General features: G+C 55.7%; 1 protein-coding gene across 1 annotated transcript in view; it reads left to right on the forward strand.

Moving 5' to 3' along the window:
* The window catches only part of Zfpm1 (zinc finger protein, FOG family member 1), a 33,641-nt gene extending 28,517 nt beyond the window's left edge, over nt 1–5,124 (forward strand). The window contains exons 5-9 of the mRNA XM_055621345.1: nt 1,539–1,745; nt 2,298–2,528; nt 2,810–2,905; nt 2,990–3,136; nt 3,297–5,124. Coding sequence (XP_055477320.1) covers nt 1,539–1,745; nt 2,298–2,528; nt 2,810–2,905; nt 2,990–3,136; nt 3,297–5,065 — 2,450 coding nt within the window. The 3' untranslated portion in view covers nt 5,066–5,124. The remainder of the gene's footprint in view (nt 1–1,538; nt 1,746–2,297; nt 2,529–2,809; nt 2,906–2,989; nt 3,137–3,296) is intronic.
* Nucleotides 5,125–14,379: the final 9,255 nt, after the last annotated feature.

Below are 14,379 nucleotides of genomic sequence, written 5' to 3' on the forward strand. Positions count from 1 at the left end.
CAAGGTCTCTCAGAGGGTTGGGGTCACTCAGCTGTCTTGCCCCGCACTTAAAGGCTATCTGGGTGACAGTCAACCTGACTGAGAGAGCGCCCAGAACCCGATGTGAGAGGATGACAATCTTAGGAGCTACGAATAATATCTATTGACACAGAGCTAGATGGATTGCCCTGGGCCCCTCTGTGGCCACTGAGATCACTGCTTCTTCTCCTGGGCTTAGGCAGAGCCTGGGTTCTGTTAGACCAGCTGTGTTCAGACCCAGACCCACCCTTTACTACCAAGGCTAAGTCCCTTGCCTTCCGGGTTGTTGTTCCATCTAGAAAATGGAAGAGGTGGTCTAGCTGTGGCCAAATTATTTCATCCTAATTGACCCCCTCTGTCCAATCTTCTAAGACTGGGGGTTGCAAAAGAGGTCTCCCCTCAGTTCATCCTATTTGCTAAAATGTTCTAGAAGTTTTGTCCTTAAAGTCAACTCCTGAGTAGGCCCTCAGCGGAAGCAGAGCAACTTCCCAAGGTCCAAAGGTATTGAGAGTTGGGGTCAGGTATATGGGACCTGTGCCAACACTTCATCGTGTGTGTGTGTGTGTGTGTGTGTGTGTGTGTGTGTGTGTAGCTTTGGTGCTCTCTGTAGGGAGAGAGGATCATGTTCCCACCCCTGCCAATGGGACTGGAGGGAGCAGCCAGAAGGCAGTCTGTAATAGGAAGGAACACGCCCTAACACCCGATTGGATGCTGGCAAGCAGTCAGCCATGTTCTTGCAAAAACAAGCCTGCCCCTGCCCAAGTGTACTTTCCACAAAAGACAAGGGTCCTTATAGGGCTGATGCTAATAAAAGAGACATGATCTGGGCTTGAACTTTGGAAAATCCAAGCCAAGCAGACTGGGTCATAATGACCACAGAAATCCTATGGACTTTGATGAGTGATTTTTTTTTTTTTCTATATCACCCTTACCCCTATAATGGGACTTACCCAGGCTTTACACTGCAGCTCAGCTCCTACTGCTGCCTTAGGACAGACATACTCCCCTTTCTTTTCCCACTTTCTGCTGGCTGGGAGTAGCTTTGGGCTGGGGCTGGAAGCAGTGTCCCTGCCCACACCTCACAGGGAAGGACAGCCTCAGGACTTTGGGCCAGGAGGTAAACTGCGGGCCCAGGACACGTGGGTTTTGTTGATTGAGGCTGCCCTCTACAGGCTATTATGGGAACAGCACCTGGCCATTCCCAACAGTATGAAGGGCTGGGTCTTGGGGGGTGGGGGGCTACATCAAGACACTCCTCTACGCCAGCCAAGTGGCTACACAAGACCCCCTCAATTATCTCTGCCAGCCCCATGTCCACTCTTTTACTGGAAATGGAACATCCCCTAATCCTTTCTCAGGCACACAATAGCCAGCCACAACTGTGAACCTGAACACAGCCACTGCCTGGCCTCACGCATCCCTGGCAGTACAGCAGGCTCCATTGTGGAGACACAGGGAAGGGCCCCAATTGTAAGCCCAGAATCATTGGTCCCATCATCATAAATGCCTCCACCCTACAGATGACGCCCTCTGGTGCAGGGTTACCAAGGCGGTGCCTTCTGGTGGACTACTACGAGTGCTCCTTGTGACCGAGCCCCACAGTCCTCCCAGACTCCCTGTGCAGGAACCAGTAGAACCTGGAGGCTCAGCCCCGGTGCACACAGACATCCAGCTGCTGCCCCAGCAGGCTGGCATGGCATCCATCCTCGCTACCGCAGTCATCAACAGTAAGTCTCCCTGGGGCAGACTTCGGGTGACACTCAAGTCAAAGAGCAGCGCTTCGGCCTAACTTAGAGGTTCTGGGCGTTCAGCATGTAAAAAGTCCAGCCTCTTAGACACACACACACACATACACACACACACGAGTGTGGGGGTGGATAAATCATGCTTCAGTAAGACACTGAACTGAAGGACAGTACCTAGCTAATGCAGGGTGACCTGAGTGCTAGAAGGTTGCATGTGGCCTGCTAAGGTAGGGAAGGCTCAGCCTCTGGGGGATCTGGGTGCAGGCCCCATGAGAAACACACATTGGGAAGACTGAGGGTGGGGCGTATGTTTGCCCTAAGGCAACAGTAGGAGCTGAGTCTCCAGTGCAGAGGTAGGAGGAATCCCCAGAGGCTGGGTGAGTCCTAAAATGAGACAGGGGTGACCTGGGCGATCAGTCAGAGATCCCATTCCTGGTAGAACCCTAGCCATCAGGGACAACAAAAGCCAGAACCTCCCTGCTGCCAGGTCCCCACCATCAGGTGGTACCTCACCCCCACTTCCATCCCCACCAGAAGACGTCTTCCCCTGCAAAGACTGCGGGATCTGGTACCGCAGTGAGCGGAACCTGCAAGCCCACCTGCTCTACTACTGTGCCAGCCGCCAACGTGCAGGCTCCCCGGTGTCGGCCACTGAGGAAAAGCCCAAGGAGTCCTACCCCAATGAGCGTGTCTGCCCCTTCCCCCAGTGCCGAAAGAGCTGCCCCAGTGCCAGCTCGCTGGAGATCCACATGCGCAGCCACAGTGGTGAGTGCCCCCTCACCGCCCTGGCCTCACCACCCTGGCATAGCCGAGCACCAAGCCAGACGGGCGCTCAGGAAAGCCTGCTTTGCCACCATGTGCCATGCAGCTCTCCTGTCCCTCTTCCACAGCCTAGCACAAGGCTTACTTGTGGCAACTTGCACACAATACTGGCTGGGTATACGGCAGACCCTGGGAGGCATGCGGCTGGTGTCAAACTAAAAAGGGCCGGGGTCCAGTGTTCCTTCCTTGTCACTGTGACCCACGCCAGCCGCTCTGTGTTCCAGGAGAGCGCCCCTTCGTGTGCCTCATCTGCCTGTCAGCCTTCACCACCAAGGCCAACTGTGAACGCCACCTCAAGGTGCACACAGACACGCTCAGCGGTAGGTGGGCTGGAGAGGGTTGGGATGGGGTCTCTGGGGCATAGCTCAGTCCCTAGAACCTGACCACAAAAGCATGGCCTGCAGGTGTCTGTCACAACTGTGGCTTCATATCCACCACAAGGGACATCCTCTACAGCCACCTGGTGACAAACCACATGGTATGCCAGCCAGGCTCTAAAGGCGAGATCTACGCTCCAGGGGCTGGACACCCAGCGGCCAAACTTCCTCCAGGTAAGCTGCCGTGCTGCGGCTTCGTGGGCCCTGATGAGTGGGAGGGGAGGGGACCTCAGCAAGTGCTGACCTCCTCAGCCATGGCCCTAAATCCCTTCTGCCTACCCCACCCCACCTAGGGCCTGCCCAAGGCCTGACATGCAGTCCTGTGTTTTTGTAGACGGCCTGGCAAGCTTCCAACAGCACTCTCTGATGCACAGCCCCCTGGCTCCCGCTGACAAGGTACCCACCCCATCCTCAGGCCTGGACAGTAAGGCCTTGGCCGAAGTCACCAACGGAGAGACCAGAGTGTCCCCCCAAAATGGAGGTAGCAGCGACTCTCCCGCAGCCCCCAGGACCATCAAAGTGGAAGCCGCAGAGGAGCCCGAAGCCACCCGTGCCTCAGGTCCGGGAGAGCCAGGTCCCCAGGCACCGTCTCGGACACCTTCGCCACACAGCCCCACTCCAGTCAGGGTGAAGGCAGAACTGTCCAGCCCCACGCCTGGCTCCAGCCCGGGGCCGGGAGAGCTAGCCGTGGCCGGGACGCTCTTCCTGCCACAGTATGTGTTCGGTCCGGACGCAGGCACGACCACCATCCCTGCAGCGCCGCAGGCCTCAGATATCTTGGCCAAGATGTCCGAGATGGTGCAAGGCCGGCTGCAGCAGGGCGTGGGGAGTCCTGCCGCGGCCGGAACGCCCACCGGCCTCTTCGCTGGCACTAAGGGCGCCACGTGCTTTGAGTGCGAGATCACCTTCAACAACATCAACAACTATTATGTGCACAAGCGCCTCTACTGCTCCGGCCGCCGCGCGCCTGAGGACCCGCCCGCTGCGCGCAGACCCAAGGCAGCCACGGGGCCAGCCCGCGCGCCCCCCGGTGCCGCTGCAGAGCCAGACCCGCCACGCTCACCGACGGGGCCCGGGCCACGAGAAGAAGAGGCGGGTGGCGCCACCACTCCAGAGGCCGAGGCCGCGGGCCGGGGCAGCGAGGGCAGCCAGAGCCCGAGCAGCTCGGTGGACGACGCCGAGGACGACCCCAGCCGTACGTTGTGCGAGGCCTGCAACATCCGGTTCAGCCGCCACGAAACCTACATTGTGCACAAGCGCTACTACTGCGCCTCCCGCCACGACCCGCCACCGCGCCGGCCACCCGCACCCACGCCGGCCGCGGGAGCCGCGGCTCCCGCGCTGACAGCTCCGCCCGTGCGCACGCGCCGGCGTCGCAAGCTGTACGAGCTGCCCGCAGCCGGCGCCCCGCCCCCCGCAGCAGGCCCCGCCCCCGTGCCCGCTGTCCCGGCCCCTGCGGCGGAGTTGCCCTCTCCTCCCAGACCGGCGAGCGCGAGCGCCGGCCCCGCCCCCACGTCCTCTCCGAGCCCGGCGCCCGACGGGCCCATAGACTTGAGCAAGCGGCCGCGCCGCCAGCCCCCGGACACGCCTGCAGTTCTGCCCGCGCTGGCCGACTACCACGAGTGCACCGCCTGTCGCGTAAGCTTCCACAGCCTCGAAGCTTATCTGGCTCACAAGAAGTACTCGTGTCCCTCCGCGCCTCTGCGCACCGCCGCCCTCTGCCCCTACTGCCCGCCCAACGGGCGCGTTCGAGGCGACCTGGTCGAGCATTTGCGCCAGGCACACGGCCTGCAGGTGACCAAGCCGGCGGCCAGCCCGGGCGCTGAGCCCCGCGCACCTGCCGAGCGTGCCCCGCGTGACAGCCCCGACGGCCGCGCGCCGCGCTCCCCGTCCCCTGCTCCTGAGAACACGCCTTCTGACCCGGTAGATCAAGGCGCGCGGGCGCCCTGCAAGGGCCAGTCTGCGCCTGCACTTGCGCCGGCTGGTGGCGGCGGCGGCCACCGCTACTGTCGCCTGTGCAACATCAGGTTCAGCAGCCTGTCCACCTTCATCGCACATAAGAAGTATTACTGCTCCTCTCACGCCGCTGAGCACGTGAAGTGAGCCTGCGGGGCCGCGCCACCCGGACCCTTGGCACTTAATAAAGACGTTCGGTGTGTTAAGTTCGCTGGCGGGCCGGCCTGTTGTCTTAGATCCAGTGGGCCTCGGTCCATACCCCAGCCCTTGCATACCTGCAACGGGCACCCCACTGTTTCCTCCAGGACCTAGCCCACTCCGGGGGCTCAACCGCCCAATGCGGAGCTCTGCTCCTCTGCTTATAGCTCACCCACAGCCCTGCGACTGTGCGTATCCAACTGCAAGCCGCTAGGGAGAATGAAACCTTGTTGCACTTGCCGAGTCCTCAAGGAAGGGCGCCAAGTGCCACAGGGCCCGTCACCCCCTGGGTGGGCACCCATGACTACTGAGTTGGCACTGGGTGTACCACCTGTAGTCTGTTGCTGCCTGGCTGTAGGCCATGTCTGGCAGAACCAAATCAGCTGCAGTCTAGCCATTGCCTTAGCCTCTTTGCTTGGTCCCCCGAGAAAGCAAACATGCCTGTTCTCCAACTCTAAGTCTTAACCAGCGGCTATGGAGGCTGAAAGTGAACTCAGAAAGTACCTCTGGGGACCTGCTGGCCAGTTTGCCTCTCACCCAGCCCTCTAAGGTGACCTGCTACTGGGTCTGGGTTTATACAAGAATAAATAAATGTTCCTGAGAGTCGTTCATAGGCCCTGCCCAACTTTCCACAAGGGGAACAGTAAAAGCCACACCTTTCCAGTAGCCACACAACCCCAGCTGCAGGGGTAGGGTGTTGGCTAGCCAAGGGCCCTGAGAAATCAGGCCGCCTCTATCTTGGGCCCCCTTTTCACAAAAGAAAGCAGGATGGGAAATCACAGAAGCCACAGACCCTCAGCCCTACCCATCTCCATTGTGTGTATGAATTTACATGAAGGGTTTTGGTTTCCGTTCAAAGCCTGGTAGAAGGCACATGCCTCCCAAGTCTGCCCCCACTGTCCCCTAGCAGTTCAGACAATAGTTTCACAGTGAGGACCTGAAGCTGCTTCAAGGTGATGGGGAACATGAGGGAGATGCCCGATGGGTAATAGATGCTTGAATGAGAGAAAGCCCAAGGTGACCTCCCCCATATCCCCATCCCATACACAGCTGCAGAACTGAAGACAAGGCCCTGTACCACAGGCTCGCCATGTCCAGCCCTGCCTCAGTTTCCATGCCTGTAAAACAGGATTGGAAACTCAGGGAAGGGACCCTGTGACTGTCATTCAAGCTGAGCTGCAGGTCTGGCCGTACCCTGGCACCAGGAGGTCCCTCCTGCCATCCACTGTCCCCACCTTGGGCTGTAAGAGAGTGTTGCCATGGCCTGATAGAAGGCTCTTGAGCTATCCTGTGAGCTTCCTATGGACACTGCAATGGGCAGCTTCCCACAGTGTATGGCCAGGAACCAGCTGCTCACCCCTGCGCATGTGCTCAGTCCAAACACGCCTATGCTTAGAACTCACTCCATCCTGGCAGGCTTCCACAGATGTCAACAATCCCTGTGTGCCCTCAAGTCCATGTCCCACTCTGCTCTCCCCGAGATCGCCTTGGCCCAAGGGGTCTTCAACCCCTGCTCTATGGCCTCTGCCCCTTACAGGCATAGCTACCATAAGGAGACAGCCAACTGACACTCCACACGCCTCCTCTGGGTGTCTGGGTGGCTGTACTCTATGAAAGATCTGTCTCAGCCTCCCTTCTTTTAAAGATTTGAAGGGGCTGTGGGCACACCCTTGAGTTTGTCAAGTCTGATCATGCCTCTTCACTCAGGCTCTTGACTTCCTGCCCAGGAAGCGTAGCCAAAGTTTCCCTAGGACTTACTCCACCCCACTGTGAACCTCCTCCCCTCCTGCTATGGTGATGAAGCCACCAGCCCACCTGCTGCACTTTTTGTAGATGTCACTCGATATTGGCCTACATCCCATATCTACATCCCATTCCTCCAGTCTGGAACACTCCTCCAGGTCTCCTCTTAAAGGCCCCATCCACATCTCCCCAGCATGCCATACTTCCTCCCGCCTTCCTGATGCCTCTGGCCTCAGTTGCCCTGTAAACCCCTTTCTCCACCCTTGCACTGCAGACTCCTTTCCTTGCCTTCACAACGTAGGGGTCCACTGCAGGAGGGACAGACTTGTCTGTGGTCCCCTGTCAGAAGCCCAACCCTGCTCAGGCCACCATATTCCTCCGCTGCGGGTCCCCACAGTGCCTCTAAGGGATTCCCCTCCACATGAGCTTTGCACCTCTCAGTGGGCCTCCTGCTACATTAACACCGTTATGAGGGTCATTCAAGGTCCCAAGCTCTTTTCTAGCCCCTCGTTGGCCTGTTCCTGAGAGGAGGACCCTATCCATTGAGTTCAAACTCACTAGCCACCTTCTTCTACGCCCAGCAGTTGGTTCCCAGTCAGTCACCATCAGCCCCCCTAAATGGTCTGCCTGGGTCTACCTGCCTCCCGAGTAAACCACCCATGTCACCTCTCATGTGACGTCAGACCACCCTCCTATAACTGTGTTCCCAGTCCACCATCTATGACCACCACAGACAGCGCTGCACGTGCGGCCAACACCACAGCTACTGCCATGGTCGCCACCGAGTGTCTAGGAGCCTGTTTGCTAAGCCACAGTGGCTTCCTTCAGCCCTGCCTGTCACACCCTCCCGTCCACGTAGCCCCAGAGGACCACGGTCTGCCCGTAACCAATGCCCCTTCACAATACTCCACTCTGCTGTAGACCTCTGCTGGCCAAGCTGCTGGCACCAGGGCTTGAAGGAGTCCATCTGCCCCTGGACCACCTCACCACCTCATGATGCTGGGCACGTGAATGCCCATGAGACGACACGGTAGAGCTCAGCCCTGTAGAAATTCACCTAGCTGACCAGGGAAGGGCTGGAGTGTAGCCCCATGCTGCTGCCAGCGGTTCCCCCACTGAAGGCCCCATCTACGAGTCTGATTGAGGTAATATGTACCATCCGTTGGATCTTCTGGGGACCCCCATCTAGAGCAGACCATGCCCCCTCCCCCAAGCACTGCTCTTGGTTTCAACACTAGTGGGACCCAGGACAGTAATGCTAAGTACGTCATGAGCCCTGAGGAAGAGAAAGGAGGGAAGGGAAAGGCACCCCACCACCCTCTTCATACCCTGCCAATGCCTCCCAGACTCCTGGAGGCGCTGTGAAATACAGAGGAGCAAGCCCAGCAGGCCTGAGAAGAAAATTATGAGCCCAGCATTTGGGCTGGCGGCTCCTCGAGGCGAAGGGCGGAGGTGGGCAGATCCTCAGAGAGCACGCGTGTCTGCATCACGTGCCTGGCAATGCCTGAGCACACACATGCCACGGGAGCTTTTAGACGCAGGGTTCCAGCCTGCCCAGGGACCTCTGTCACCTGCCCAGGCTGCTGCACAGGTGCTCACTGCTAGCTCCGTCCTTGAAAACTTCGTGAGCAGATATAGAGCTCACCTGCTGGAAATATTTTCCTCAGCCCCGGGGGAGGGACCCGAACTTTCATCCAAGGGAACATGGCCGCTTACACGGCAGCTCCACTCTGACCTTCTGTTCTTCACCCATCCTGGGCATGAACACGAGAAGCCTCTGCCCTCGCCAAGGGCACAGAGCATCCAGGAAGCAGGCCCACTGAGGCACACCAGAGGACAGCTGGAGGAGGCTTGCCCTGGAACTGATCAGAGTGAGTTTACCAGGGATTAGGGGGAGGAGCAGAATCACATCTGGGTGTGCTTGAAGTGGCCTGTGCATTCGAATTGCTTCAGGTTGGACCCCAAGTCCCAAGCGATCAGAGAGTAGGGGCAAGAGTGGACCTTGTACGCTAACTTCATCCTGAAACTCTGGGATCCATTAGCACAGCCAGCTTCCCCAGAGGTCAGATGGTCTACACAAGGGCACACGCAACCAACTTGGGGTGGAAGCCAGCCTCTTCCACCCATGTACGAGGACCCTCCTACCACAGTGGGACTCCCAAGTATTTTAGGGTGCTCTTCCTGCTTCCTTTAGCCTTGGAGTCTCATGGGTCCATAAGTGTGGGCAGTGAGGCCTGGGTGCCCATGGGGACAGCATCCATCTGCCTGTCCTCAGTGTCCATTTTAGGACTAGAGCCTTGTTGGCTCCAGATACACTTAAAGAGTTTCCTGCCATCTTGTTTACATATATTTTTTAATTTAATTTAATTTTTTTATTATTAGTTACATTTTATTAACTCTGTATCCCAGCTGTATCCCGCTCCCTTATGTTTACATATATTTTAACCCTATTTTACCTACACCTGTTTCATTTTCCTGTTTTCCTTGGGACTCATTAGGCCTTTTCCCTAGCTGCCTTCCTTAGATTTTAAATTTTTACTTAAAGTGGGTTGTTTTATATATATATATATATATATATATATATATATATATATATATATATATATTTTTTTTTTTTTTTATTGTGTGGTCTTTTGCCTGCATGTATATATGTTTACCACATGCAGGCCTGGTGCCAGTTGAAGTCAGGAGAGGGTAACCAATCCACTGGAGATGGGATTGTGAGCCACCATGTGCATGCTGGGAACTAACCCTGGGTCCTCTGCAAGAGCAGCAAGTGCTCTTAACCACTGAGCCATCTCCCCAGCTCCTGCTTTTTGTCTTCTTGAGACAGGGTATGGCTATGGAGCCCTGACTGGCCAAGAACTTGGTATATTGACCAGGATGGCCTCAAACTCACAGAGATCCACCTGCCTGCCTCTTCCTCCTTAGTGGTAGGACGAAAGGCGTGTGCCCCTGTGGCCAGCTTAAATTAGGAGTTTTGTGTCCCATTTTTTGACTTCGAGGGATATTGTAACACTCTCGATGCATGATACGATATCCTAAAGCCTAAACACCTGCCCGAGTCCGTGACGGAAACCTCAGCCACACCAGAGCAAGCAACACCGTGATGCTATTGTAGTTGGTAACTGCTTTGGCTCTACCAGCTGCTTGTTTTTGTTATTGCTGCTGTTAGTATTGTTTTTAGGCGAGGCGAAATCCCAGTCCATGGCTCAGGCTGACCTGGAACTCACAACCCTCCTACCTCGGCCTCCTGAGGCCTTCTCCATTTTCCAGTAGATGCTTTATTGCTGTTTTTAGCATCTAGGTTTCCATGGCAGCATCTCTCTGAGTGGCCCAGCCCTGTCTCAGCCTCTCTCTGCATGGGCCCCAGTGGTCTTTGCACACCCTTGTTCTTCTGGTTGTGTGCTCCCACTCCAAAGACACTTTCCTATTCATGGGACTATGACCTCTTGCTGCCACAAGAAAAGATGCCCCAACCCTGTCCCCTACAAGCAGAACTGCCCGCCTCAGAATGTCACTCCAGTTCTGCCACTAGACGGTCTAATGCCATGTAGAGCTTTGCACAGATGAGCTTGTATCGACCATTTTCTCTCTGCTGTTTGCCTTGCTTCCCTGCTCTTGCCCATCTCCCCTCTCATAGTCTTATTTTCTCCAGTGGGTTCAGGAGCAAAGCACCCCCCTCAGCCTGCTCTGAACTATGATTCAGTTTTCAAGGATGCTGTTCACAGGGCTGCAGAAAAGAACTGATGCCAGGCTGCGCAGTCACCTCCCCTACAGACCTGTGTGCCTGTGGTCTGGCTGCTGGAGCCCTCTGTCCCCAGGGTAATGTGGGGCTTCTGTGGGAGCCCCCTGTGGCTGCTTTGACACAGGACCCAGGCTAGTGGCTTAAATAGCTCGTGTAGATTCTGTCACAGTCATGTTGTCACAGTAGGCCTAAGGAAAAGGGTCAGTAGAGAAGTTCCTACCAAAGACCCCTTGATTTTTTTTTGCCTCTAGAACAGTGGTTCTCAACCTGTGGTTTGTTGGGTTTTTTTTATTTTATTTTTTATTTTTATTGTATTTTTAAAAAGATTTCTTTTTTATATTATGTATATGAGTACTCTGACTGCATGTACACCTGCACGCCAGAAGAGGGCATCAGACCTCAGTATAGATGGTTGTGAGCCACCATGGGGTTGCTGGGGATTAAACTCAGGACCTCTGGAAGAACAGCAACTGTTCTTAACCTCTGAGCCATCTCTCCAGCCCTCTTTATTTTTGAGACAGGATCTTTTTTTTTTTTAAATAAGTTATTTTTATTTTATGTGCACTGGTATTTAGCCAGCATGTGTGTCTGTGTGAGGGTGTCAGATCTTGGAGTTACAGACAGTTGTGAGCTGCCATGTGGGTGCTGGGAATTGAACTCAGGTCCTCTGGAAGAGCAGTCAGTGCTCTTAACCACTGAGCCATCTCTGCAGCCCCCTCAACCTGTGTTTTTACCCTTTGGGGGTCTAACCTTCCTTTCACAGGGGTCACCCAAGGCCATTGGAAAATACAGATATTATGTCTAATAACCGTAGCAAAATTACAGTTATAAAGTAGCAGCAGAAAATTATTTCATGGTTGCGGGTCTCCACAACATGGGGAACTGTACCAAAGGGCGGCAGCATGAGGAGAGTTGGGAACCAAGCTTTAGAAGCCTCTGCACTCCTGAGCCAGCAGCTCCTCCCTCTTCAGAGCCGAGACTCTTCTCGCCCTCCCCCTTCCTCTACTGATAAGAGCCTTGTCACCTCTCACTCACCCAGGGTCAGCTTTGGAGGAACAGCTATTCCACTTCAACCCAGTTCTTACCCGAGACGGGCTGTAGGCAGCTTTGAGGTCACTCCGCCTCCCACACCTCTCTCTCTCTTTGAATGCATTTGCTGCATGTGTCTGAGTGGGCATCTGGGCACCCACGTGCCCTGCGCAGTGTCGTTGCTAAGGTTCCCTGTGCTGAGTCACGGCCCTCCCGTTCTTCTCAGGAGCACAGCCCCCTGTTTCACGCTGAGCCTGCACCACCTCATCTTGCACCTGGATGACAAATGGCATTCTTGTCAGCTGCAGGAGCTGGGCTGTGGCGGGGTACCTGGGGAAAGACTGCAGTCTGTTACTTCCTCGTTACATTAGAAATTTGCTTCCAAACTCCTGTCCCTGCACTCATAGGCCCCTGAGCAATGTGCCTGTCACATCTTGGAACCCAAAAAAACACCCAGCCACAGGGTTACGGTCCCAGCTGCACAAGGGCAGTGGGGCTGGGCTGGGGCCTACCATGAAGCCCAGGCTCTCTATAGGACTACATGCCTACACTGCTGCAGGGCACTGCAATGGCACAGAGTCTCCATTTCCCTCCGTTAGGACAAGCCCAGTGTCCCCTCCGCGTGTTCAATACAGCCTATGGGCAGGCATGATATGTGTATGTGTGTGCTGACAGCGCTCTTCCTACTCAGCATTAGACCAAAGTCATCACGGAAGCACCCGCCAGGAGTGGACAGGGGTGTGGCTGGCTTGCTGTGGAAGGTGACTTTCTATCCCAGCTCACCAGGGCACAGCCCCAGCAGAGGTCTGTGTCCTCAGCTAGGGGGCCTCTGCTCCTGCTGTCCTGCCTTTTCACAGGTATTTGTGGCTAGCTTTAGCCCTCTAAGAACACTCGCTGGCCAGCGAGGAGGAGGAGGGCTATACTATGCTTCCGGAGCAGTCTTTCTTCCCTGAGGCTAGCCAAGGACAGAGAACCCGAGCGCAGCCAGGCAGTGCCGGCAGCAAGGCTGAAAGCTCACATTAACAGCATCTCAGAGTCATACTGCACAATATTCAGAGTCACTGACAGCTCCGGAGCCAGCTGCATTTCTTCCAGGGGCCTAATAAAATACATCAACCACAGAATCCTGAGACTTAGACGTGGAAGCCTGCTGGGGGCTCCCATGAGACACCCTACTTTCTAGAGGAAATTACTGGGCATCCAAGGACAGACCTCTCCCCAAAGCTTCAGGGTCTGGGTGTTGGATGGGCATGGCCCCTGGGACTCCCTCCTCATTGCTGTATCCCTGTTCCTTACTGGGAAGTGTTGTGGGTATCCACTGGGGTAAACAGGCTTGTGACTATGCATGTGGATGGTAGGGAGAAGTGGAGACAAAGAGCCGCCTCCTGTTCCCGCTGCTGAGTCACAGCTGGCAAGTACCACAGTGCAGGACCTGGTCCCCGGCCCTGCCATGCCCACTGTCAACCACAGACACCTGCTCCAGTTCTGAAAGACTGCCCTGGGGATCCTCTTTCCTAATGGAGCCCCCTGCCCCATGGCACTGAGAGTCCTGCCCTCATCATCACCAGGCCCATGCTTTCAGGGGCGATCCTGCCATAATCCCTCCCAGAGGGTCTCTACCTCTCCGTTTCCAAATCTCCCCTTTATAAGGGCATCAGCAAGTGAATTAGTTCACCCTTGCAATGCTCTTAACCTATGACTTCTTCAGAGACTAGATTCCTGAGGGGGGATCTGTTCCTGTCCCCAGCTCCTGGGGCCCCACATGAGCAGACTCATCCTGGAAGTCCGCTTCCATCCTCCCAGCTCTTTCCTTTGCCCCTCCTGGCCTGCCTCTCCTGACAGTCTTGGAACGGAGGACCCTCTCTCTTTGCTCCACCTCCACTCTTACCTTCTTGTATCTTCTAAGCCCTTATTGTCAATAGAGCAGCCTGGGGAGGTAGGTGAGCATGATTCCTGGGGGACACTACCCAGAACCAACCGGCTTTGTGAAAGAAAGGCCCTCTGTGCACCAAGGCTTTCTGCGTAGCAGGACTCCACGTCCTCTGCAAATGAACACTGGGCATGTCAGCCCAGCCCACAGCATGGCCAGGCCAAGAGAGCTGGACTATCACAAGACCTGGAGTGGGGGTGGAGGGGTTGGACATTCTCCACTCCAGGCCCCAGATCCCAGACAGGGATATGCACACTAATTCCTCTCCTAACACAAAGATCCCTCATGGGACCCCAGAGCAGTGGTAAAAGCCTAGGAGGAGCACTTTTTCCTGAGGGCCCACAGTTCTTGGAGGTACAATGGACTGTGTGGTGGAGATGGAAAAGGCAGCTCAGAGGACTGTCCCGAAATAACAAGACTGGCCCCACTACGTCTACTCCCAAGGACCGTAGGTATCTAGCGGATTTACCAGGAGTTGCACTCTCTAGCTGCTCAGGGGGTGGCTAGGCCAGACACGTAGGGCTACCCGTACAGAGAGGGTGGTAACAAGCGTGAGCCTCACGGCTGACTCCTCAGCCTCATCAGGGTGAGGGGCCACAACCTAATGGATCCAGGCTTGTCCATAACAGCCCTATGAGCTGCCAGCCCCTTCTCAGCAGCGTGGGCTCATCCTCCTCACAAGGCTACAGGGAGAGCCAGCATGCAGAACCCTCTGTCAGATCAGCCTTGATGTTTTTAGTCTCATTTCCCAGGTTTGGGAGGAAAGAAAGAAAGAAAGAAAGAAAGAAAGAAAGAAAGAAAGAAAGAAAGAAA

The sequence above is a fragment of the Psammomys obesus genome, unplaced genomic scaffold, assembly GCF_907164565.1.
Source record: "Psammomys obesus unplaced genomic scaffold, mPsaObe1.curated_primary_1811, whole genome shotgun sequence".
Taxonomy (NCBI): domain Eukaryota; kingdom Metazoa; phylum Chordata; class Mammalia; order Rodentia; family Muridae; genus Psammomys; species Psammomys obesus.